The sequence below is a fragment of the Mirounga angustirostris genome, unplaced genomic scaffold (genome assembly GCF_029215605.1).
Source record: "Mirounga angustirostris isolate CCGP_5_RB_7025 unplaced genomic scaffold, mMirAng1.0.hap1 SCAF_5, whole genome shotgun sequence".
Lineage (NCBI taxonomy): Eukaryota > Metazoa > Chordata > Mammalia > Carnivora > Phocidae > Mirounga > Mirounga angustirostris.
This window is the reverse complement of record NW_026991713.1, coordinates 178,179,580-178,204,414: the sequence shown is the minus strand read 5'-3', so window position 1 is coordinate 178,204,414 and position 24,835 is coordinate 178,179,580. Positions and strand designations below refer to the sequence as shown.

The 24,835-nt window shown below is 47.2% G+C and overlaps 1 protein-coding gene across 2 annotated transcripts in view; it reads right to left on the bottom strand.

Annotated features, from left to right (window-relative positions):
* Positions 1–24,835, bottom strand: part of GNA12 (G protein subunit alpha 12) — a 109,402-nt gene that overhangs the window by 63,439 nt on the left and 21,128 nt on the right. For both annotated transcript variants that reach the window (XM_054507724.2, XM_045875899.3), the window contains one exon: positions 6–221. In XM_054507724.2, the coding sequence (XP_054363699.1) occupies positions 6–221 (216 nt within the window). The remainder of the gene's footprint in view (positions 1–5; positions 222–24,835) is intronic.

The following is a 24,835-nucleotide window of genomic DNA, read 5'->3' as shown; positions in this document are numbered from 1 at the left end:
CTCACCAGCTGGAACTCGCTCCTCCGGCTGAAAGCCTCCCTGATGCCGGAGTCCCTCCAGAGAGCGCTCAGCGCGGGGACGTACAGCTGGAAGGTGGCGGGCTCCACAGGCAGCCCCGCCTTGTTCTCAAAGGCCAGGAGGAACATGCCGTGCTTCTCATTTTCCGAATACTGCCACGGAATGCCAAGCTTGTCTCGTGCATCAACAAGAACCCTTGAGCCCTGCGAGATAAAAGACACAGAAAGGGTTTAATTGTGCTTCCAAGACAACATCACAACAGAGAGCCTCTGCATGGGCATCGACTGTCATCAAGCAGAAAACTCCCAGGCCATCCACCAGGATCGGTCTCTTGGTTCGCTTCATCAAGGCACCCAGGTCTCAACTCGCTGAAACCTGGCAGCTGCTCCACACCAGGAGGACACAGTGCCTCTTTCAGCTTAAAGAGTGGCCAGCAGTCGGGAAACAGGACAAAACCGAAATGCACCACAAGCCGAGCGGCCTGCCCGTCCCCCTAAAACAGGAGCTGGGGGGGCACATCCTCGATTTAATGCCACCACTGCTAGTGATAATGAGAAACTTCATTATTTTTTAAAAGATTTTATTTATTTATTTTGAGAGAGAACATGAGTGAGAGAGAGAGAACAGGAGCAGTGGGAGCAGCAGATGGAGAGGGAGAAGCAGGCTTCCCGCTGAGCAGGGAGTCCAATGCGGGACCCCATCCCAGGACGCTGAGATCATGACCTGAGCTGAAGGCAGATACTTCACCAACTGAGCCCCCCAGGCGCCTGTTTTCATTTTTTCTTAGTTCCTCACTGTTAAAAGTACTTCCGGCCCCGTTCTTACCTCACAGACTCGCCTTAAGTACAGGAGCAGAAGCGTCCAGACTGTGGGAGATCTGGTCCCACTGGGAAGTAGGTCCAGTTCATCGCTCTTAGGCTAGTGCTTCCGAATTAGCAATACTGTACCTAAGCCAGTTTCTAAGTTCTGAGGGGACCCAGTGAATACTGCAGTGGGCGAAGAGCAGCAGGGGGCCTGTCTGAAAAAGCCTTCACGGGCTCAGACCCCAAACGACTGGGAGCAGTAACTCACCCCCTGGCACAGAAAATCCCAGACCTCACTGCCCACTTGGCACTTGCTTTAAAAAAAAAAAATAACATCTTTATTGGATATAAGTCACATAACATACAATTCCCCCATTTAAAGTGTACAACTCAGTGGTTTTTAGTTGGCAGTTACCCTAAAAAGTTTCACTTCCAACACTTGGGTCAAAGAGGACTCCTCAGGTCTCTGCTTTCCTTGTATCTCTACTGCAGCATCAGTCTGGTGCCTACAACTTCCATTTCTGCCTGAAACCACCGAGTCAAATGGTAACGGGGACCAGAAAGAATAGCTAGGATCTCTCCTCCAGGCCTAGCAGATCGGGACTGCTGGTGAGAGGTGTTCCTGTGAGTTCCCTCCTTAGGACCCACACGCATGTGCCATCAGTAACCAGGCCCGTTTGTACTGATCCACAAACATGAGTTCAATGCTTACTCTGGGAAAAGCACAAGCTAGGCACTGCAGGTAAATAAAGTGTTTATGAAGCAGAGTCTGATCTCCAGAAACTCAGAATCTAGCTAGAGAGAAAGACCTAGGAATTAAAAAAAATTAACACCCATTCATGATAAAAACACCCAGAAAACTAGGAATAGAGGAGAACTTCCTTAACTTAACAAACACTGACAAAAACCTACAGCTGAATCCTTTCCTCCAAAACTGGGAACAAGACAAGGATGCCCACTCTCAGCAGTGCCAATCAACATGGTATTGGGAGTTCTAGCCAGTACGGTAAGATAAAGAATAGAAATATAAGGTGTAAAGATCAGAGAGAGAGAGAGAAAATAAAACTAAGCCTACCTTCAGAAGAAATGAAATGATATCTATGTAGAAAATCCCAAGGAACCTACCAAAAAAGCCTCCTAGAATTCAAGTGAACTCATTCAGCAAGGTCACTGGACATAAAAATCAACCCACAGAAGTCAACTGTCTACTAGCAATGAACATGTAGAAACTGAAATTTAAAATGCAATATTATTAGCAATCACTAAAAGAGTATAAATCTTATAAAACATGTACAGGACTTGTATGCTGAAAACAAAATGATGAAAGAAATCAAAGTAAACCAATTAAATGGAGGAACATACCATGTTCATGGATTGGAAGCTTTAAAACAGTAATGACATCAATTCTCTCCAAATTGATATACAAGTTTAACACAATTTCTATAAAATCCCAGCAAGATCTTTTATAGGTATGGATATGGTGTGTGTTCTATGTGTGTGTGTGTGTATGTGTGTGTGTAGTTACAGTTATTCTAAAATTTATGGAAAGGTGCTAGATTAGCTAAAACAATTTACAGAAACTAAGTGAAAGGAATCACTCAATTTCAACACTTACTATACAGCTATAATAATCAAGACTGTGTGGATTTAGTGAAGGAACAGACACCTAGGTCAACTGAACATAGGCGAGAACCCAACGATGCTCCCACACAAGCATGGCCCGCTGATTTTTATAAAGATCCAAAAGCAATTACACAGAGGAAGAATACCCTTTTCTTTCTTTCTTTCTTTTTTTTTTTAAAGATTTTATTTATTTATTTGAGAGAGAGAGAATGAGAGAGAGCACATGAGAGGGGGGAGGGTCAGAGGGAGAAACAGACTCCCTGCCGAGCAGGGAGCCCGATGCGGGACTCGATCCTGGGACTCCAGGATCATGACCTGAGCCGAAGGCAGTCGCTTAACCAACTGAGCCACCCAGGTGCCCAAAGAATACCCTTTTCAACAAATGACACTGGAGAATTAACTCAAAACATAAAACTATAGGGGCGCCTGGGTGGCTCAGTCGTTAAGCATCTGCCTTCGGCTCAGGTCATGATCTCAGGGTCCTGGGATCGAGCCCCACATCAGGCTCCCTGCTCAGCGGGAAGCCTGCTTCTCCCTCTCCCACTCCCCCGCTTGTGTTCCCTCTCTCGCTGTGTCTCCCTCTGTCAAATGAATAGATAGAATCTTAAAAAAAAAAACAAAAAACAAAAAACATAAAACTACAGCATAGGAGAAAATGGTCAGCATATACAGCTTGGTAAATAGTTTTTAGAACACGAAATGTCTGATTTATAAAAGAAAGATATGAATAAACTGGATTTCATAAAACTCAAAACTCTGTTCTGCAAAAGACTCTTAAGAGGCTGGAAAAAAAAAACAAAAAACAACCCACCACATCTCTAACCAAGGACTTCTATCTAGAATATATAAAGAACACTCAAAACTCAACAGCTGGAAAAACAATCCAGTTAGAAAATGGGCAGAAGGTATGAAGAGATGTTTCACCAGAAAGCACACACAGACAGCAAGTAAGCAGGTGAGGGCGAAGCAGGTTAAGACTTCGGCAAGGTATCACCACCCACTATTAAAACATCTAAAACAAAACCAGTGAGGACACCAAATGGGGGTGAGGACACAAAGATATTTGCTGTCTCATGCATCGTTGATGGGGCTGCGAGAGGGCACAGCCACTCTGGAAAACGGTTTTCTAGTTTCTTAAACAAGTAAACATATACTTATCATACAATCCAGAAATCTCACTCCTGGGCGTTGAACCCAGAGGAATGGGAATTTAGGTCCTCACAAAATCCTGTGCAAGAATGCCCAGAGCAGCTTTATTCGCAACAACCCTGAAGTCCCTCAACAGAGAAATGGTTACACTCTGTGGGGGCCTCTGTACTACAGAATAGGACTTGGCAGTAAAAGGGAACGAACACACTTGATTCATGCAACAACCCGGGTGGATCTCAAAATTATGCAGAGTAAAAAAGGCAATCTCAAAAGGTCACATACTATGTGGTTCCATTTATAGAATATTCTTGAAGTGGCAAAGTTATAAAGATAGGATACAAATTAGTCGCTGTCAGGGACTGGGGATGGCAGGGGAAGCAGGGGGGCAGGTGACTGTGCCAGGGCAGTGATAGGGTCTTGGAGGTGATGGAGCTGAGCTGTGTTGGCTACAGACCCTCACGTGGGAGAGCTCGTCACAGAATCTCTCCCTCCCTCCCCCCCCCACACATACACACACACACACACACGCACACACAGCACCAGCATCAATTTCCTAGTGGTGAGCTCGCACTGCAGTTCTAGAAAACGTAACCTCTAGGGGAAACTGTGTGATACCTCTCCCCATCATCTTTGCAAGTTCCTGAGAACCTATAATTATTTCAAAATAAAAAGTTTTTTAAGAAGTTAACCAGCAGGGCGCCTGGGTGGCTCAGTTGGTTAAGCGACTGCCTTCGGCTCAGGTCATGATCCTGGAGTCCCAGGATCGAGTCCCGCATCAGGCTCCCTGCTCGGCAGGGAGTCTGCTTCTCCCTCTGACCCTCCCCCCTCTCATGTGCTCTCTCTCATTCTCTCTCTCTCAAATAAATAAATAAAATCTTAAAAAAAAAAAAAAAAGTTAACCAGCAGCCGAGACAATAAATGCTCCAATTTCGTGGCGTGGAAAGGGAAGGTTTACGAGGGGCCAGTAGGAAAAGCGAGATGGATGGGTCTCCAAGTGAGCTTTTGAAGTGCAGGTCAATGTCAGCAAGTGGCAACAGTGGGTTAGAACCCACCCAGTGGGGAAACAGGACTTGAATAAATCTTTAGCTCTCCTGCTTCTGGGCTCCAAGCACCCCATTCCTGCCTCTGGGTCCTTCACATCTCCCTACTTTCTCTGACAACTTCACACCAAACTCCCATCTGCCCAAAAGGACAAGAACCCAAGAAAACAAAGATGTTTCATATTCTCCACATGCTGCACAACAACAAAAAATATCTGCATACAGAGAAGGTAGAAGAGATCTCTCCGGTAAGATTCTTGGCACAGGGTCACAGCACCTTTGTGCAAATCAGACAAAGCCGTCCTGGCACATGAAGTGCCTCGCCCGGCAAAAGAGCTGGGTCAGGATCTCAGCCCACCCCCAGCCCCAGCCCCAAGTCAGGTAACCAACCCACCTACCATTCCTGATGGCCCAGTCTGCACAAGTCACACTCAGCAAATTCGGTCTGACACACCAGGTATCTCGTCAGTGCCCTTTTCACGCACGAAGAAAGTTCAGCCTCACAAGGAGCACCTCCTCCCTCACAAGGGAAATTGAACCTCTGCCCCCTGGGGAATTTCGTTTTTATATGTTGGAGATGAAGGCAGGGAATCAAAACGGACTTGGAAGACTGAGTGATCATTTCCAAGCCTGCTTTCAACACTGCACAGACCAGGCCTTCCCTAATTATTGGGGTGAACACAGGTTTGGCTTAAAAAACCCTAGTCTATCCAAAAGCAGCCTGTGTTCCCTGCACACGCTGCCACCCAGGCAAGCTTGGAACCGGCCCAAATTAACTGCTCCCAAACACGAAGAAAAGGCTCCTTATTTCTCTTTTTAAAAATCCAGGGAAATTGACAAAACTGCCGATGAACTTTGAATTATACCAGTTAGCTATGGTCTGTTTTCTGTACCCTAGTCCCTTCATTTGGAAGAAAAAAAGCATCAGGAAAAAAGAGGTCCCTCTTGCTTTTTACAATTTATCCTAGTGAAAAACTACTCTCTGCCAACTTTGTTCTGAACACCCAAAAAATCGAGATAAAGGAGAGGTTTCTGCCTAAAATTGGAGTCTTCTTTTTCTTGCTTTCTCGAGAGAGCATGAAGTCTTTGGAAATGTTCTATTTACTATACTTTGGCAGAACTGACACTACATGGGTTCACTGAACCACCGTTATACAGAGCTGCTGCTGTCTTAGAGGAAAGATAATACTACACAGTAGGCATTTTACAAAACACCTTGCCTCATTCTTTTGTAATGAAAGACCTATTTCCCAGAACACAAAGCCCAGAAAATCCTAAAATCCATATACACTCAGAAGACAAAGAAAAAAAATTAGGGCAGAAGACAATTTGCTTGTCTCACTAATGGCTTTAAGGAGAGCTCTTCTTTCAGTAACAATGTTACGGAAGTATTAATTTTTTCAGAACCATACATCTTATTCAGTTACCCAAATATGAACAGTTTAAGTCGTATGCAGTTTGGTGACTTCATCTCGATACTATGTAACACTTTAGACTGTTCAAAGAGCACATTTTTAAGACAATTTATAAATCCAGCAATTTAAACTTCCAGTCAAAGAAGAGATTCCCTGTCTGCTGGGGATGTAGATTGGGGGGGGGGTTTGGTTTTACTGGATGGAGACCAAAACTTGCAAATCCTGTTATCTCATTTCAAAATAAATGTTGTTAGTTTAGCCCCTAATCAAACCAAATCTTTTCAGTCATTCCTTACTAAAATCTTCCCACAGTAAATACTAAAGCCGAGATAGATCTAAAATGCTAGTAGATCAAATTAACTTTTTCTACAGAATGAAACAGTGACATTAAGAAAATGTTAAGGTTTAGAGTGTTCGCCCAATCAGATAACAGCGTATCTATTGGAAAGCTCTTTTTTTTTTATATATATATTATTATTTTTTTAAACCCACTAGGGCCGACTTGTTTGCCTTTGGCCACCATCCAAATAAAAGAAATGCTGCCAGAAATGTAAACAGGATACATTTCTTTAAGTTAATGAGTCCAGCAAGCAAAGGCAGATGGCTCCTCTTAGTTTTTCTCTGAAACCGAAGTGGAAGAGAGCTTCTAATTGAGAGGTCAGAGGACAAGTGAGAAGGGGAAGCAGCAAGCAGACAGCCCGGTCCTCAGAGCACCGCTACTTTCAGGACAGGACCGCCGGCCTCCTGGGCCAGTCCCCTCCCCCACGGCGCCTCCCCACTACCAGAACAGGCTCCGGGAAGGCCACCTCCGGAGTTCTACACTGAGACGCCCCTCAGGCAAAGACCAGTGCCAGGGGAGGCGGTGGGGGGACCACAAAGGTGGCAAACGTGGCGCCTGCTCCAAGAGCTCTCAGGACACAGAAGCAGCGCAGAGCACGGAGTGCGCGGGCTATAATCAGAGGCAGGGGAGAATGGTGGGCACGACCCACTAGCCGGGAGAGGAGCCAGCGGAAGCCAGCGGGCGGCAAGGGGGCGAGCTGCGAAGGGGGGATTTACTCCGAGGGAGCAGGAAAGGATGGGGGTCTGGAAAGGAGCAGCTGCCTCCAGACTCAGGGGTGGGAGGGCACCAGTGCAGGTGTGGGGGGAGCAGTCAGAAGCTCCCCCCCCCAAGGAAGATGAAAGGTAATAGCAAGAGAAAGAAGTCACCGAACGTGGATAGCGGGGCAAGCAGATAGAGTGCACAACCAGACCACCAACCAGCTCTCCAGAGCTGAGTCCAGAGGACTGTTTGGCTTGGGAGGGGGGGAGATCTGGGGAGGTTTAAGACAAATTAAATTTAACCGGACAGCAGGAAATCCAAGGCAACACTTCGAGGAAATAGAACTGTAAGAAAAACTCTGGGTTCAGGAAATGTACAGGAGAAGTGAACTGTCAATCCTGAGCTTTTTCCGGGTACCCAGGAAAGGCTGGTGCTCCTTAAAGCTAAAATAAATAGACAAGGAATTCAACATCAGTTCAGAATTCCTCAGATCTCCTCAAATGTAATGTGAAAATCCATGCTGAATGTCAGAACTCAAGAGCCGGCAGGCTGCAGACTTCTGAAGTCACCTCCTGGAGCCACGCAGGGAGCAACTTTTCCTCTTCTCTTTCAAGTGGCAGGCTCTAAACCCTGGAGTCCGCTTGGACTAAACATCCACTAAATGTTCTAAAGACAAACACTGGCGCAAGGGGGAATGAAGCCTTCCTGTTGAAGTACAGTAAATAACAAAGACATTCGAGAATAAATACTAAATATCATTCCAAGGGGGGAAACATCCCATAAACACTACACACAGATAACACAGCTCAATGTGCTAATTCAGTGTTTTCAAAATTCAAGTCAGGATCCACACAGTGAAATCATGTAGTGAGCTTTTAAAAAATGAAATAGAACATAATGGTAAATATCGGAATAATCTGTAAATAGTAGCAGCAAGTGATTTATAGAAATTCTGTGTTAGGGGCGCCTGGGTGGCTCAGTCGGTTAAGCGTTCAGGCCCCACGTGGGGCTCCATGCTGGGTGTGGAGCCTACTTAAAAAAAAAAAAATTATGCTTTCAAGCAAGATCTGAGTACACAGACGGATGTGTCTGTGTATTTCCAGGCGCCCACACATGCAGCTACACTGGGTAAAATGTATTTTCTACCGTGCACCATGCTCAGAGAGCCACTGGGCCAGATTCTTGCAGGGTCTGCTCTAGGGTGGGCCCTCTCTTGTGCCTCTGCCACTTCAGAGCTAACAGGACTGAGCTGAGGCTCAGAACTCCAAACAATAATGAGCTGGGCTTGGGGAAGAATGGATAACAGAGTGGAAAGAGGTTGAGGAAAGTGGTGTGAGAAAAATCAGGCCACTAGATTGCATTTGAGGAAACACAACCTTGGCCGATCTCTCAGGGTCATCCTGAGCAGCAAGGTGAGGTCCAGGAACACATCTCATGATATTTTCGACCCTGCAGACATTGGTCAGGACAAGCAGTTAACATGGGCTGCAGAAAGACCACCTCTTGACTTGTCCTGAGGTCGGGTGTCTGACGCACACACAGAAACCAGTCCTTGAATAAGTCTCTGCGTCCAGCCTGGTCAAGCTCAGGGCCTTGCATATTGTGGGAAACAACAGCACAGAGGTCACAAAAATGCTATCCTTTCCACAAATCCTTTCCATTCTTATCAGGGTGTCCAACGAGCAGATGCAGACATGCACAAAAGTCATGCTCTCTCAGCAATCCAGACGTCGTCTCAGGGACGCTACAATAACATGTTACCATTGCTCATACTAAAGTACTTGCCATGTGAACAATACTGTGTCAAGTGCTTAACATCCACTAGCTCATTTCCACTTTGTTAACACTGTAAGGTGAGCAGTACTGTGCCCATTTTACAGATGAGAAAAACTGAAGCTCAATCACACAGCCAGTTAAATGTGATTCTGTGGTCCTACCGCTGGTGGGTTTTTTTTATCTATATTCTATTCCTTTATGGGTTTATCAGGGAAGTGAAGGCACAAAGAAAGGCAGGAGGCAGAAGCTGTCTGCTTCCTGTCTTTCACACAGCTGACAGCAGGCCCAAGACTACAATCAGATCTGAGCTGACCTTTGAGGACCCGACATTTCTGGTATTCCCTATAAGATTTTTTAAAAAACAGTTATTAAAATCTAGAAGCATGGGATATGCTTACACCTGGCTAAGTTAGAGAAAATTTCGTGAGTTCAGATCATACTTTAATCTCCGAACAGTAAAAACCTTTCACTCATGTAAACGACCTTAGCAGCGCAGAATTAGAACATTCAACAGCTGCTCCATCCAACACAGAGGTCCTTAGCACCAGTGACTACTGAGCGGTGGACGAGTGGCCAGTCCGAATTGAGATGCGTTCTAAACACATACTGGCTCTCAAAGACTTATGAAAAATAAATGTAAATATCTTTTAGTTTTTAGTACTGATCACATGTTGAAATGATAATGTTTTGATATTTTGGGTTATCAAAATATATTAATTTTGCTTTACCTTTCTTAGTGTGGCTAATTTAAAGTACACTCTTGGACGGAATCACTATATGGGAACATTTCTTAAGATGGAATTTGTTTCTTTCTGATTACAAAAATATTTTGAGCGTGGAGAACAGAGGAAACACAGAAATGCACTAAGAAGAAAATTAAGTCCTCAAGAATATTACTGTTGTTAATGCAGAATGTTATCGGTCTCGTTCTTTATAGAATTCTCCTTGTGTATGTATGTATAAACATCTTATAAATCTTCAAAAACATTTCTAGCAATATATCACAAACATTTCCCCATGTCATTAACTATTTCAAAACCTCAGGACTTGTAACTGCTGTGTAGTAATCCCACCTATGGGGAGAGCTGTAATTAAACTGATCCTCTGCTGCTGAACATCTAAGTTGTTTCCAAAGCATGGAAAGTATGAACAACAAGGCCGGAAGTTCCCCGGACGGGCACATCTGCACGTATCTGACTACTGTCTTGTGACAGATTCCTCAAAGTTGCATGATGAAATTGCTGGGTCAAAAAGTATGCGCACATTTTTGAGGCTTCTGATAAGTATTACTAAACTGCTCTCCAGAAAGGCTGTACCAAAGTACACATTTATAGCTGGTTAACTTTTCATTTTCCTAAAATTGTTTTTTTAATTGGTCTGTTTGGCTTTGCTAAAATTGTCCTACAATAATATTTAACCAGTCACATCCTCAAACCATAGCTCCAAGGAAAATCCCAAACATTACCAACTGAAGATGAAGCAAATTTATGGGGTGCCTGAGTGGCTCAATTGGTTGAGCATCTGGCTCTTGATTTCAACTCAGGACATGATCTTAGGGTCATGAGATCCAAGCCGCACGTTGGGCTGTGTGCTGAGCACAGTCTGCTTGAGATTCTCTCTCCCCCTGTGCCCCTCCACCCACTCATGATCTCTACAGTAAATAAATCTTAAAAAAAAAATGAAGCAAATTTAGTGTGTGTGTGTGTGTGCACAACCCAAAGTCAGGAAAAAATAGAAAATTAATAAGTATTTGGCTTCTATAGTTCGAATAAGCTTTTACAGAAGCATTTTTCCTCTAAGTCCTATTAATAATAAAACACGAATAATAAGCCAAATAAATGATGAGTAAAAGTGAGTTAATTAAAAAAGAGATAAAATCATGAAGTAACCGTTAATAAACATGCGTGAATTTCTAAAATCTCTCGCTTCCAGTCAGAGAAGGAAGATCAGCCAGTACTTCCCGTAAAGCATCTTGCATGAAGGCAGAGAGAAGATGTAAACCTTTAGCCTGAGATCTTAGAAGTTTCCCCATCAGGAGAGCCTTGAATTTGATGGGAGAGTTAAGGTCAATTCTTATCTGTACAGACAGAAATCCCTTGAAATAGTGAGGCATTAAGATAAAGTGCAAAGGGCAGAAAAATCGCCTGGACAGCACACCGGCCCGCTGACGGTTTTCATTCCTGTCTCCAAAGCTATCCGATGGCAAGTCTGAGGCTGGTTACAAGACTAACTGGAGAAAAGAGAAAAGACAGTAAAATTACTACTGCAGAACATAAACAGCACCAAAAATGCATGTGGGCCTGTCAATAAATCCAAGACCAGCATGAGGCAGACTCCCGCTAAACCGCTGAGACCCTTTTGGGTCAAGTCTCAGGCGTACACACACCTGGGCAGAGGAGCGACAGGGGGAGGCAGCTCCTGGCGCATCAGGAGCTCCTGCAACATCGCAGACCCGGCTTCCCGGCCCCACGGAGGAGCTGCGGTTAAACAAAGTCAAAGCACCTTCGAGCCCTATTATTAGTCAGGCCCCTTCCTGCAGTCTGGTGCTCTAGCTGCTACATGGAGGCCCTGCTCTTGGGGCCTCCACGATTTTCACTATGTATTTCGTGAATCTGTGCATGCGTTTCCTACGGACTCACACCCCACCACTTCCTTCTTCAGATACAGAAGTGGCACTAACGTGCAGTGGGGTCTGGCACCGCACACAGAGCAGCATAGCTCAGCTGCTCGTTTGGCAGCACGTGCTTTCGGCAACCCTTCCGCCCACGGGGAAGCTCCCTCAGGGCCCTCTGCAGGTCACATCTGCATGCGTCCCTTCCAGTCTATCTTCAAAATAAGTCAGTTCATGGCACTTTGTTCAAACCCTACAAGAACCCCTGTCTCATCAGAGTAAGAGCCCAGGTCCTTATAAAGGCCTAGAAGGTCCCACATGACCTGACCCTGTTGTTTCTCCAACCTCACTTCCTCCTCCTCTCTCCTTTTGGCTCCACTACAATCACTTGGCCTCTCTGCTTCTGCCTCAGGGCCTTTGCACTTCCGGTTCCTGATGCTTGAAACCCTTTGGCCCCAGATATCCCTAGACTGCCTTAAATAATGCACTCCCTCAGCTCCTTTGATTCTTTATTCAAAGATCAGCCTCTTAGCAAGGCCTTCCATTGGCCATCTTATCTATGACTGTGACCTTCTGCCGCCCCAAGCCCACCTCTCCTGCCCCTTCCCCACTTTCTCGCTCTCTTAAGCACTGACCAGTAGCTGGCTAATGGACCCTATGGTTTACTCATTCATCTTGTGTATTATCTTTCTCCTCCCACTGGACTGGAATGCCCCTGAGGGCAGGATCCTTGGTCTGTTTTGTTCACTCCCATATTCCCATTTCCGGGCCCAGCGCACAGTAGGTGGTCTATTTGTTGAGAGGACAAATGTCTGAATTTCAGGTTCCTCATCTGCTAAAGAAGGATAACTCTGAGGGTACAGCGAGGAATACCTGAAGTAATTTATCTGTATACTAACTAGATCTGTCTTGTACCTAAACGGATCAAATAGCACACAAACCAAATGTCATCAATCAATTTACTTCTCACTGGAAAACTTACCCCACATGAGGAATCATTATTGAGATTGATAAGTTAATATTGGCTCATATATTACCTGAGAGTAATTTAGTTGTGTAATGGGCCTGGAAATTCCTTTAAAAACTCTCTCCTTTCTACACATCCAAGATAAAAAGCCAGTTTACAGGAAAAGTTCAACCAAAGAGACAGCTTAATTTACTGTAGCAAGTAAATTAAAACTGCAGCATGACAAAGTTTAAGTCGAAGAAATGCCCCCCATCTGTGTATCACTTCTGTCCCAAATATGCAAATGCTTTATGATTAATAAGATACAAATAATTATTTAAAAGCATAATGCACTTGGAGCAGTCTTGCAGGGTCAGACCTACTCCTGACCAGCAGACCCAGCCCAGCGGTCCCTGGAAAGATGGTAAGAACAAACAGGGAAGCAGGGCTCCAGGGAAGATGCCCTTCAACAGGGGATACTGAAGCCAGCAGCTCAGCCCTTTCAGACAGTACGCACAGAGGACCAGAAGCAATGAAGACGTTCGCATAGTCAGGTGAGGAGACTTCCTCTTCCAACAGCAAAGGAGCTGAGAATGTGGCCAGGAACAAAGAGCTGGCGGAAGCCCCAGCCTGAGGTGCCCGGGCCGGGCAGCGATGTCAGACCCAGAAAGGAAGTCCCGGCTCCTACTTGGGGTTACAGCTGCTGACCCAGCTCTGCAGCTGGCAGGGAGCGCTCTCCGTCACACCAGCCCCGAAGCACGGCGACTGGACCGGAGGTGCAGCTGCAGGCGTCAGGCCAGTTTGCTCGGAAGACAACGAGCAACAAAGCTACCGGAACTCTGGTGAACCCACGGCGGCACAGGGAACCCCAAGGCAGACGAAATCGTTAGCATGTTTAAGAGGGATCGGAGAATACGCTTGCTGCTTGTTACTCAGACTGCTTTTGTTAATGACCAGTAAAGTAACTCAGAGAAGAAACCACAAAGTAAAATCAGTGTACCTGGAAGAAGACTGCCCAAACCCACAGGCCGGAGAGATGTGAAGAAGGGCGGTAAAACGAGGATTATTTCTACCGAACAGCGAGCTCCCCATGAGCAACACTTGACCCCCTTCCATTGGGCAGCCCTAAGGGAGGGCCTGCTGGGCCAGCACTGGGCGTCGTGCTGGCTTCGGACGCTCAGCCAAGTGTTCCTGCAGCACACGTGGGAAGCAGGGGCTCCCCCCAAAGAGGTTCCGCGGACTATTTAAACACAGCCCCACAGGCCACAGCAAGCGCCCATGTCCAGTTCTTAAAAAGCACCATCCAGGGGGCGCCTGGGTGGCTCAGTTGGTTAAGCGTCTGACTCTTGGTTTCGGCTCAGGTTGTGATCTCAGGGTCCTGGGATCAAGCCCCCGCACCCCCCACATCAGGTTCTGTGCTCAGACGTGGGTCTGCTTCCCCTCTCCCTCTGCCCCCCACCCCCCGCTCACACTCATTCTTTCTCTCAAATAAATAAATCTTAAAAAAAAAAAAAAAAAGCACCCTCCATAAAGAACCAGGTAAAAAGTCACATACTGCTTTCATATAAAACCAAAGGAAATCAGACATTTAGCACAGAAAGCATTAGTTATTCAGCGGTTGGAGGGAAACTCCCAGAAAGATTCCCTAGAAATGCCACACACTACAGCCATGGGAGAGGTAGTCCCAGAGGTTTCCAAGTGTTAAACACAACCAGCATTTCAGACCGTTCTTCACCAGAAACCTGCAGACTAAGTTAATCCTTGTGTTACTAATTCCATGAAAAAAACAAAACAAAACTATTTTTAGTTTTCAAGTAAGTAAGAATATCTCCTTAAGGACACACATCTGCTTTTCCTCAAAATCATGATCAATCATTCAGGCAGTGTTTTCTTGAGCTTTCTTTTTCTTTTAAAGCTGCTAAGACACCAACAGAGGCTTTAGACGTCCGTAATTTGCTAAAACTGGGTGACTTCACGCTCCCCTTCGGACATAGCAGATTGCCCTGACTGCACAGCTGAAGCCACATGAACGCATAAATGTTCATGGTGACCTTCCAAGTCCATCTAGATAACACGCGGGGTGGGGAGCACAGAAAAAGAAAGGCAACCCACCACAAAACCTGCACCTTCCACGAAGGATAAAGCTGGTAAACAATCACAGTTATTCAGCATCTGTAGATGGATTCAAGGATAAATACAGTTGGCTCCTACACAAAGTTCGGGTTAGGGGTGTCGACCCTGTCCCCCTACACAGCTGAAAACCCCTGTGTAACCTTGACTCCCCCTAAACTTGACTACTAACAGCCTACTGTTTGACCAGAAGCCTTAGGGAGAACATGAACAGTTATCACATATTTTTCATGTTCTGTGTATTCCATGCTGTATTCTTACAATACAGTGAGCTGCAGAAAATATTAAGAAAATCATAAAGAAGGAAAAATACATGTACATTGTTGTATTTATTAAAAAAAACCCCACAAAACCATGTATAAGTGGACCCGTGTAGCCTAAACCTGTGTTATTCAAGGGTCAACTGCACATACACAACATCAAAAGAAGCGAGTGACTTTTAAAATATAATTACTTCATGTCCAATGAGAAGAGGTTACAGTTTCTTTTCTTTTTTTTTTTTTAAGATTTTATTTATTTGAGAGAGAGAATGAGATAGAGCGAGCATGAGAGGGAGGAGGGTCAGAGGGAGAAGCAAACTCCCTGCCGAGCAGGGAGCCCGATGCGGGACTCGACCCCGGGACTCCAGGATCATGACCTGAGCCGAAGGCAGTCGCTTAACCAACTGAGCCACCCAGGTGCCCTACAGTTTCAAAATTGTAAATATACATCAGCTTTGATGAAACAGAACACTCTTTCTCAGCAGGATGAGGTTTTTGACATGAGGACAACGCTCGCAGTGCCAACTCCTTCAGCCCCTTCTAGCCCCTCCCACCCGCCCTGCTGCCTCGGCCCCCTCCCCCCTGCAGAGGACTCAGAGTGCCCATCGGGTGCCACCTGCTACAGGGGTTACAGCCACTGAGGACAGACACTCGCTGTCCCTGCAAGAGAAGCACCCCTCGCACCAAGAGACCGACCGTATCGGCGGCCCCTCGAGAGGAAGACGCTGGGGCCGCGAGGACAGTCATTCCGGGAGAGCACGAAGATGGGAAAAACTGACCAGGCCCGGAAGGTGGGGCAGAGCAGGGCGCCAGGGAAAAACACGATGAAAAGGCAGGCAACTGAGCACGGTGAGGTGTAAGCGCAGAACTGGAAAAGCAGGAGACGCTGGGATTAGTCACAAGACTGGGCTTTGAGGCCACGGCTGCGTCTGCCCGTCCGCAGCCTCGCGGACAAGCTGGGAGCAGCTCGGAAGCAGCGCCTGGCTCCAGCGGCTCTGGCTGGGCGCCGCACGGGGGCAGGCGCAGCCCCGGGCCGTGGTGGCACTCGGCGTGTGTGTGCCCGGCCCAGCGGCGGACGCAAGCTGACGTCAAGTCAACTTCTGTCTCTACGAATCCCGTAACCTCACCTAAGGACAGCTCAAGACACTAGAATAAAGCCCCTCTCAAGGCTGGCTCACGAACCTAGTCAGGGTCACAGACCAAGACTCTCAGGGGAGCTCTTTTGCAAACATAAAGTCTATTCCAGAGTCACCTTCTCAGTGAGGCCTTACCCAACTCTCCTATTTAAAACCACAAGCCCCACCACAAAGTTCCTTATTTCCCTTTCCTGCTTTTTTCATGGCACAGAATTTCACAGCATTTCGAAGTTAGAAGGACCTCTAAGAGGTGCTGCAACAAGTCACCCTCCAGCTAGGAACTCCTTATAAGTATCAGCTTTCTATCCGTAAATAGCTATCAGCCTATGAGAGAAAAGGGGTTCCTGAGTTATCTCACAAACCCCGCAAGCACCTTCCTGTGCTGTGCGCATCCACCCCCCCCCCGCCAGCGCCCTCGCCACGGTGCCCTGCAACGACTTGTGCGCACCCACTAGGCCACGTATTCTCAGCCGGCGCCTGTGAGGCACCTGCCGTTTGATTTCTACCGCCGGGCACACAGTAGGCACGCGACACCACACGCGGGTGACGAGGAATTCACTTCTATCCTGCTGCGGGCAGCCCCTTCCGTCCAGTGCTGGTCATCTTCAACGCCACCAGGTGCCAGCACCGTGGCAGGTACCCCCGGGACACAGCAGAGACGAGACAGACGGGCCACTGCCCTCCTGCAGCTCATGCTGAGGGCAAGGGGAGAGACGAATCACAAGGCAACAGAGACAGAAGCAATCCCTGCATCCCAGCCCCTCCTTCAGATGGGGGGGACGCATGCTCTCCAGGCAGTGATGGATCTGCAGAGAGAATGGGGAAGGAGGCCACTGTCAGGAGGGTTGTCGGGGAAGGCCACTGAGGTGACGAGCTGACCCTGAGGACAGAAAGGAGCCAGCCATGCAGTAAGTGGCAGGCTGAGCTTTCCTACTGGAAGGGAAGCAAGGCCCTGAGCTTAGCAGTTTTGAAAAACTGAAACCAAACACCCAAGGGGCTGGAGCGTGGCCGGCAAGGAGGGGGTGGGAGAACGCAGTGGAGCCTGGTAGGTGCGGGAATCCGCAGGCAGCCGAGGTGCGGGGTGCTGGCACTTTTCCTGGACTATGGTTTGCAAATATTACAAACTGTAACTTAGAACGAGGAGAAATGTTAACGATAGTGTCATTTCACCAAACAATCTTAAAAATATGCCAAGATGGGTTCAGAAATAGCCCATTTGGGAGCTTGGCTCTTCGGGCTATCAGTTTATCCATCCACATGCACAGAGGCACTTTCAGATTTTCCCACAATCGGTCAAGAAGACAACAGAACAGAGGGTTCTTCTCTATACACCCTCATTACACAGCAGTGGATCGGGGCAGAACAGAGACTTTAGGGAACTGTTTTCTTGTATTTGCTGGCAAACTGAAAGCTCTAGCACCACCTTTATTCTGCGGCATCTGAGGCTCCATATTCTCTGGAGCTGAGCTTTGGTGAGCAGCCTATAGTTGTCTGAATCTCAGGGGAAAACACAAGCCTCGAGGCACCACAAATGGGTTTATATTGCACTATCATGATACCAAAGAATATAAAGAATGTTCTTCCCTAGGCCACCCTGGTCTGAGCACCACCCAGAGCCAAGGGAACGCTGTCCCGCCTGCGAGCAGAAACAGGGAGCGGCAGGGACTCCTGGTCCTAGTTCAGAACTACAAGCTCTCAGCCCACTCATGTGGGGTGGGGCAGGTCTGCAGACTGAGGCTTGCAGGCCAAATCCATCCTGTCTTCTGACTTTTCTGGCCTCTGAGCTAAGAATGGTTCTTAGACATGAGTATCTGCATTTGATTCGATGGTAGGAACACTAACTTTGAACCGCAATTAAATGCAATGTTATTCCCCCCCAAAAGAATTCTATTTGTATATATTGTGTATTACATAACACTGGACTCTACATGACAATTCTTATTACATATTGGATTTTATCAGCAAAAAAATTACTGAAATTTATTTTCTTTCTTATTACATGGATATCTTCATAATAGACTTGATATGGACTCCTGGCTCACAAAACCTAAAATATTTACTCTCTTTACAGAGAACATTTGTTGACTCCTAGGACTTTTCCTTCTTGCCTGCAAGGTGGGTGTAGCTGATGTTACAAACCCCCATGAATGGATTTTCAGGGTTCTCTCTCTACAGACCAGTACTTTGCAGGCCTGGCTGCTGGGAGAGTCACCTAGGGAGTTTTAAACATCCTGGTGCCCAGACTGAACCCCAGACCCAAGGAATCGGAGTCTGGCAGTGGAGTCTGAGGTGGGCACTTCCGGAAGGGCCTCCTACCACTGTGACCTCTGCAGACCTGAACTAGGAGGGGAAACAGGCTTGCAGGGGGAAGAAAAAGAGCGATTTCATGTTTCTGGCATTCCTAATCTAGGTCATGACTATCTTTGAATCGATTCTTCTTGTATTAATCGCATTCTCTATTTTCTGTATTCACGATGCCCTTACATCTCTGGGGCTTGTAATCCTGGAGGGACGGCCCCTCCCAGGGCTGGCTAACTCCCTTTCATAGGCAAACCAACCAGTGCAGAGCCCAGGAGGCAAGACCCCTCTGCCCCAAACTCCCAGGGCCAGGTCCTGGACAAGCAGGGACCATCCCTGTCAACCATCTCCCCATCAGCTGCTCACCCTGCTCTGCTCACTCTTTCCCATGAAAGTACCACTGAGGCTCCGGGCCATGCTTTTCCTTCTCCCTCTGCTTCCTGACTGACCCTGGTTCTTCCTGGGGGCCCTGAGTGGTGGGCAGTGCCCCTTTGCTGAAGATCTGTCAGTACGAACTTCTTCCTTCACAACCGTTATCTCCGTGTCCATGTGTCTTACCATTTCCGATTAAAACAAATCTGGGTGATTTTTTATGGCTCCTCCAGCTCATGTACTTGACAAGTCCTAATACTTTGTCCACTCAAACACATACACAGGGAATTTTTCACTTATCTGAAATAAGGCATAGTTTTCCACTTCATTTAATAGCTTCGCTAAGACTTTCCATGAGAGGCGGCATTTGACAACTCCATAAAGCTGCCGGTGCACCGAACTGACCTGTCAAGTCCATGTCTAAGCACATGCTCTAGAGAAACTGTGGCCACAGTGCACGGCAGACGTGGACGAGGACATGCAGGACTTAACATGATGGTTAAAGTAACAAACTAGATCTGTATGTACCAACATGGACGGAATGCAAACCTATTGCTGAGCAAACCAATTTTTAAAATATATTCAAGATGCTATATATATAAATTCTTTAAGATTTATTTTAGAGTGCGTGCACAGGCATGTGCGCATACATATGCACATGCGTGTGAGGGAGAGGGGCAGAGGCAAAGGGAGAGAATCCCAAGCAGACTCTGAGCTGAGTGTGGAGCCCAATGTGGGGCTCGATCCCACGACCCTGAGATTGTGACCTGAGCCGAAATCAAGAATTGCTTAATCAACTGAGCCACCCAGGTGCCCTTTTATAAATTCATTTTTTTTTAAAGATTTTATTTATTTGACAGAGAGAGACACAGCGTGAGAGGGAACACAAGCCAGGGGAGTGGGGGAGGGAGAAGCAGGCTTCCCACCAAGCAGGGAGCCCGATGTGGGGCTCAATCCCAGGACCCTGAGACCGTGACCTGAGCCGAAGGCAGACATTTAATGACTGAGCCACCCAGGCGCCCCGCCCTTTATAACAGGGACGAAAAGTATCAAAACCCTGAATACAACCAAACTTGTGCTAGTGACGGCGTCTGGGGAGAAAGGGAGCAGCAGGCAGTAGTAATGCTCAGAATGAAGCCGGCACTCACTGAACCCCAACTAGGTCCAGGGGGCCAGTCTGGCAGGCATTAACTCACTTGATTCTTAGGGAAACCAGGAGAGAGCTACTATTATCATTCCCATTTCACAGATGGAAATACTGAGGCAAGCAAGATGACAAAACCCCACATCTGCTCCCAGCCTAACTGAACTACCGGTGTGGATATGCAGGGACTCCTGAGGTCCTCCAAGTGATCTCCCCGCCTGTACTCTGGATCACACTCCTGTTTAGTACACAGAGTGATCCTTTTACAAACAGAAGTCAGATCATTTCGGTTCTCTACTGAAAACTTTCCAGGAGCTTCCCATCACACTTGGTTTTAAGTGGGAAATCCTTAGTGCGGCCTCCAAGACGGTGTTCCCCATCCCTGCCACTGCTGACTCCACTCCACCCACACTGACCTGTCTCTCCAATCCCAGGGCACACCCCAGCCTCTGGGCTTCTGCAGTCACTGTTCCCCCTCCCTGGAGCACTCTCCCCACAGACGTCAGCAGGGCTGGCTTCCTCTATCTTTGTCAGCTGTGTGGCATCCAGACCTGTGCCCACAAATCAGTTATGCTCGCCTGGTTAACGGACCACTGTGGCTTCAGCCTTATAACTTACAAAGATGCCACTGCGGCCACATTCTAATTAACACAGACAAAACTCCATGGGAGTCCCGCACATTCTACAAAATGTTATTTAAGTGAAAGATGCGAACCAATGATTTTCTGATTAATGTTCTGCTTATTGTAGGCTTAAAATTTTTTGTGAAGATTCTTAGATTATCGACGTTCTACAAAGACAGGCTGAGAAAGCAAAGCAGCCGGATCACTTTGGCTTTATTTCGGGAGACTCCTTCTTTCAACAGTGGGAAACCTGCTGCTTCCTGTGCTCAGGTGCTCAAAGGCTTTCCCCTTCCCCCGCCCCCCTGCAGAAAGATCACGTGAATGAACTAATCCACTAGCATTCCTTTCAGTAGTAAATACAACTGTGAGAAAATGGATGTCAGCCCCCAACTGACTGCAGAGAGAAACTAGACCCACGTGTTTTCAGTTACGTGGAATAATGAATAGAGAATCGCCTTTATCGGCTACTCCTGCAACTCCCAATCTGTGGGCAGGACTCTATATAAGGAAACAAGGCTGAAACTCCCCGCGAACTCACTGGGTGGCCCAAAGCAAGGCGACTCACCACTGAACACTCCCCAGTGGGTAATGGTGGCGCCTCCGGCCATCCTACCCTGTGCGTCCTGTCCCACTTCCACTACGCCTTAGCAAGAGAGCTCGACGCAAGACCAGGCAGGTGGTTCTTCTTCCCTTTCCTTCCCTGCCAGCACAGGGCTAGTTCCAGGAAATACATGGATAGTCCTAACCTTCGTGTTACTAAAACATGAAAAATATTTTAGGAGATTATCAAAATTAAAATTTGATTTTCGTGTTCTCTCAGACTTCTTTCCTCTAGAAGCACTTACTTGTCCGTCCAACAAATATATGATGCCTACTATATGCCTGCACCGTGCTGGGCCTCGGGGATATGTGGTGCGTGAAGTCAGGTCCCTGCACATGCCCCAGGACGGGCATTCCAGGACGCGCCCACTAGAATCAGGTCAAAAGATATACAGGCACACAAACGGAAAAAATTCAGATTGACATGACCATTTCTTAATAAATCTAGCTTAAAAAACGTTAGCATGTTACCTACTCGGCTTTCCTATGTTCTGTTTTTATAACTTTTTAGCTAAATTTGCAAATTCTGAAGCCGCTGCTGGACACTACTTTTTCTCTGAGATGTTCTATTCTGCATGCTTTTTGTCTGTATCACCTCCCATGCGTCTCAGAACTCAAAGACAACCCTCCCGTCTGAGCCAGCATCTGTGCGTGTCCCATAACCAGGAGTGGTAATTCTGAATAATGGGGACCTTAGATCTGCACACTCGTACCTCCCAAACCTAAGACCTATCTTAAGGGAGTCCCTTTCTCAAGCCCTACTCAAGATAAAGACAGTGACTTGCAAAGGAGCTGGACAAAATTAACATCCTTGACCCCCCACCCCCCCAAGATGGTTTGCTAAAACCACTTCTAAAAGCACTGGATTTATCATCAGAGTTCCTCATGCCCGTTCCCTGACCTCACGCTTACCAGAATTCAATATGGTTTAAGAGATTAGCAACAATAAGCCTTTCAGGAACACTACAGTGACCAACCACCACTACACTATGCCTTGAAACAAGTAATTTTAATTCTCCGTGACTCTTCGTACATATTTGTAACGATAAAAAGTCCGGTCTGAGGCATCTGTGGCAGGCTTTGCGGGAAGGGCTCTTCTACACTTGCTGGTTTGAACAGTCCAGAGCCAGCCCCCAGCACAGATCACACCCACCATTAAACCCAAGGGCCCTGTTTTTCTGCAACTGCAGGGACAAGACTATTTATAGAACGGGCTACTGATCTAACTGAAGTATCGATAGCAGGAAGGGCAAACTGTGTCCCGGATCTACAATTTCTGTGAGCTCAAAAGGGAGTACTTTCTGATGGGACAGAATGAGCACCGTGGGAGGGTAACAGGAATGGAGAATGTGAGGAGGAGAGGAGAGCAGGAAAGAATTAAACATTCTTGGTCTTTCAATCACACCGATAACAAACCTCTGCAGATTTAGAAAAAGAAAGCCATTTTGGAAGGGGTCCAGTCCTTCCTCAAAAGAACTGGAACAACTCATCCAATAGGATGAAGAATCTGCTACAAGGTGGAGTACAGAGAAAATCAAAAGGACATCCTGAACCTCAAAGGATCTTGAATTCTAGTTGGACAGACACACAAAATTAAAAAGATAAAAAACTTAAAAAGCATGTTGTAGACACAATGAAGTGCAAAATACAGGTTAATATCTATAAAGAGCAATGCAAATGCATGATCTTGATGGAATAAAGGGCTTGCAGTAAAACTGCATAGAAAAAGACAGTTAAACAGTTTAACGTTTTTTGTTTTTGATAAAACTACTACATGTGCTTACATAAGTAAGCGAAAATAAGAATAAATTGCCTTTATTTTTTTATTATTTTTTAAAAGATTTTATTTATTTATTTGACAGAGAGAAAGAGAGACAGTGAAAGCGAGAACACAAGCAGGGGGAGTGGAGAGGGAGAAGCAGGCTTCCTGCAGAGCAGGGAGCCCGATGGGGGACTTGATCCCAGGACCTGCAATCATGACATGAGACAGAGGCAGACGCTTAACTGACCGAGCCAACCAGGCGCCCCAATAAATCCCCCTTAATGAGAGGTAACTACTCACTACATTTTGGTGAATCATGCCCCCTCCCCCAGCATTTATTTATTTATTTTTTACACTCAAACTTGGGACCTTGGGGGCGCCTGGGTGGCTCAGTCAGTTAAGCGGCTGCCTTCGGCTCAGGTCATGATCCCCGGGTCCTGGGATCGAGCCCTGCATCGGGCTCCCTGCTCAGCGGGAGGCCTGCTTCTCCCTCTCCCTCTGTCTGCCGCTCTGCCTGCTTGTGCTCTCTGTCTCTGTTAAATAAATAAATATCTTTAAATAAAACAAAAAACTTTGGACCTTGAAGAATAATAGCTCACTCCTTTTTCGGTTAAACATATCACAAGCATGTTTTCATGTCTCAAATATATTATTTTCAATATCAGTACCTTCAAACCATTCCCAGAACCTGGTCATTTCTCACCATTTCTACCCGTCACATCCCGGCCTCCCCCTCCCAAGTGACAGTGACCCTGAATATCCAACTCCGATCGATCGGGTCACTCCTCTGGGGAAAACTGTCACATGGAGCTCGTGTCCCTCAGACATAAAGCCAGGGTCCCTCCGAGGGCCTGCAAGGCCCCACTGGATCTGTGCCCCTTCTCAGCTCCCTTCCCCTTTCTGGGGCAGGGTGGGGGGTTCCCCCAGGTTCCAAGTTGACACCCAGTTTCCAGGCTCCAGCCTCTAGGCATATTCTCTGTGGGAAGCGCTCTCCCCACATCCCCCTGCTAGCTCCCGGCCTCCTCCCACTGCCCAAATGTCACCTCTGACAGCAGGCTCTCTCCAGGCCACTCTCCTCCTCCCTCCCTCTGCTCTTCTTCCTCTCCCCATGGCACCTCACACCTTCTAATGTTCTAGAGAAGTTAACACTGATTATGTTGGCCGCCTATTTCCCAAACGAGAGGAGAAGCTCTAGAGGACGGGGATTCTTTCCACTGATGCGTCCTGAGCACCTAACACATAGGGACGTTCAATAAATAGGAGTGAAATGACTTCACAATGGCTGTGTGGTACCCAGTGCATGCTACCACTGAACCAAGTACCCCGTACTGCTGGCAGGTAGGTGTTCTGGGGTGTTAGTGTTATGAATCACCACTGCGGCGCAGACCCTCACTGTTCAAAGTGTGCTGAGGACCAGCAGCAGCCTGGACCCCACCTGGGAGCTTACCAGAAAGGCCGCGTTACAGGCCCTCTCTCTCCCGGGCCTACTGAATGGGACTCTGCATTTTCACAAGACAGCCGGTGGCTGCATGCACAGGGAAGGGTCCAGACAAGGGGAGGTAAGCAGGCACCCAGAGTGCACCCCAGAGGGAGGCTCCTGTCTCAGGTCACACAGAGTGACGCCCTGGCCTCGGGTGGTACACAAGCCCATGACCATCTTTAATCATGGGCCAGCCCTCCAAAGAGAGGTTACTGTATGCCCTAAATCAATCCGGGTTACCAGCAGGAAACAAACAGCATACTCAGACTGGGGATTAATTACAAAGGTGTGAGGGGCATTGGAAAAAAACGTGGGGGGAGCAAATGCCCTGATCTCATGCTGTTCCCTCCCCACCCCTCATCTGCGGCCAGATCACCACAGACCAAAATCTTGGCTTGAGAGGTCATGTACCACCAGGTGGTCTATGTGAACCTGAAATACAAACCTAAGGCTGTGGGAGAATGGCTCTTGGACAAGCAGAAGCCAGGGAGCACCAAACCTGTGCAGGTCAGCTCCGCAGGGCAGAGAGCTGAGCCGAAAGGGTGGAGGGGCCCAGAGAAGCTGCCAGATGTGAACTCCCACCTGCAGCTCAGAGGAAGCCTTTCCCTTT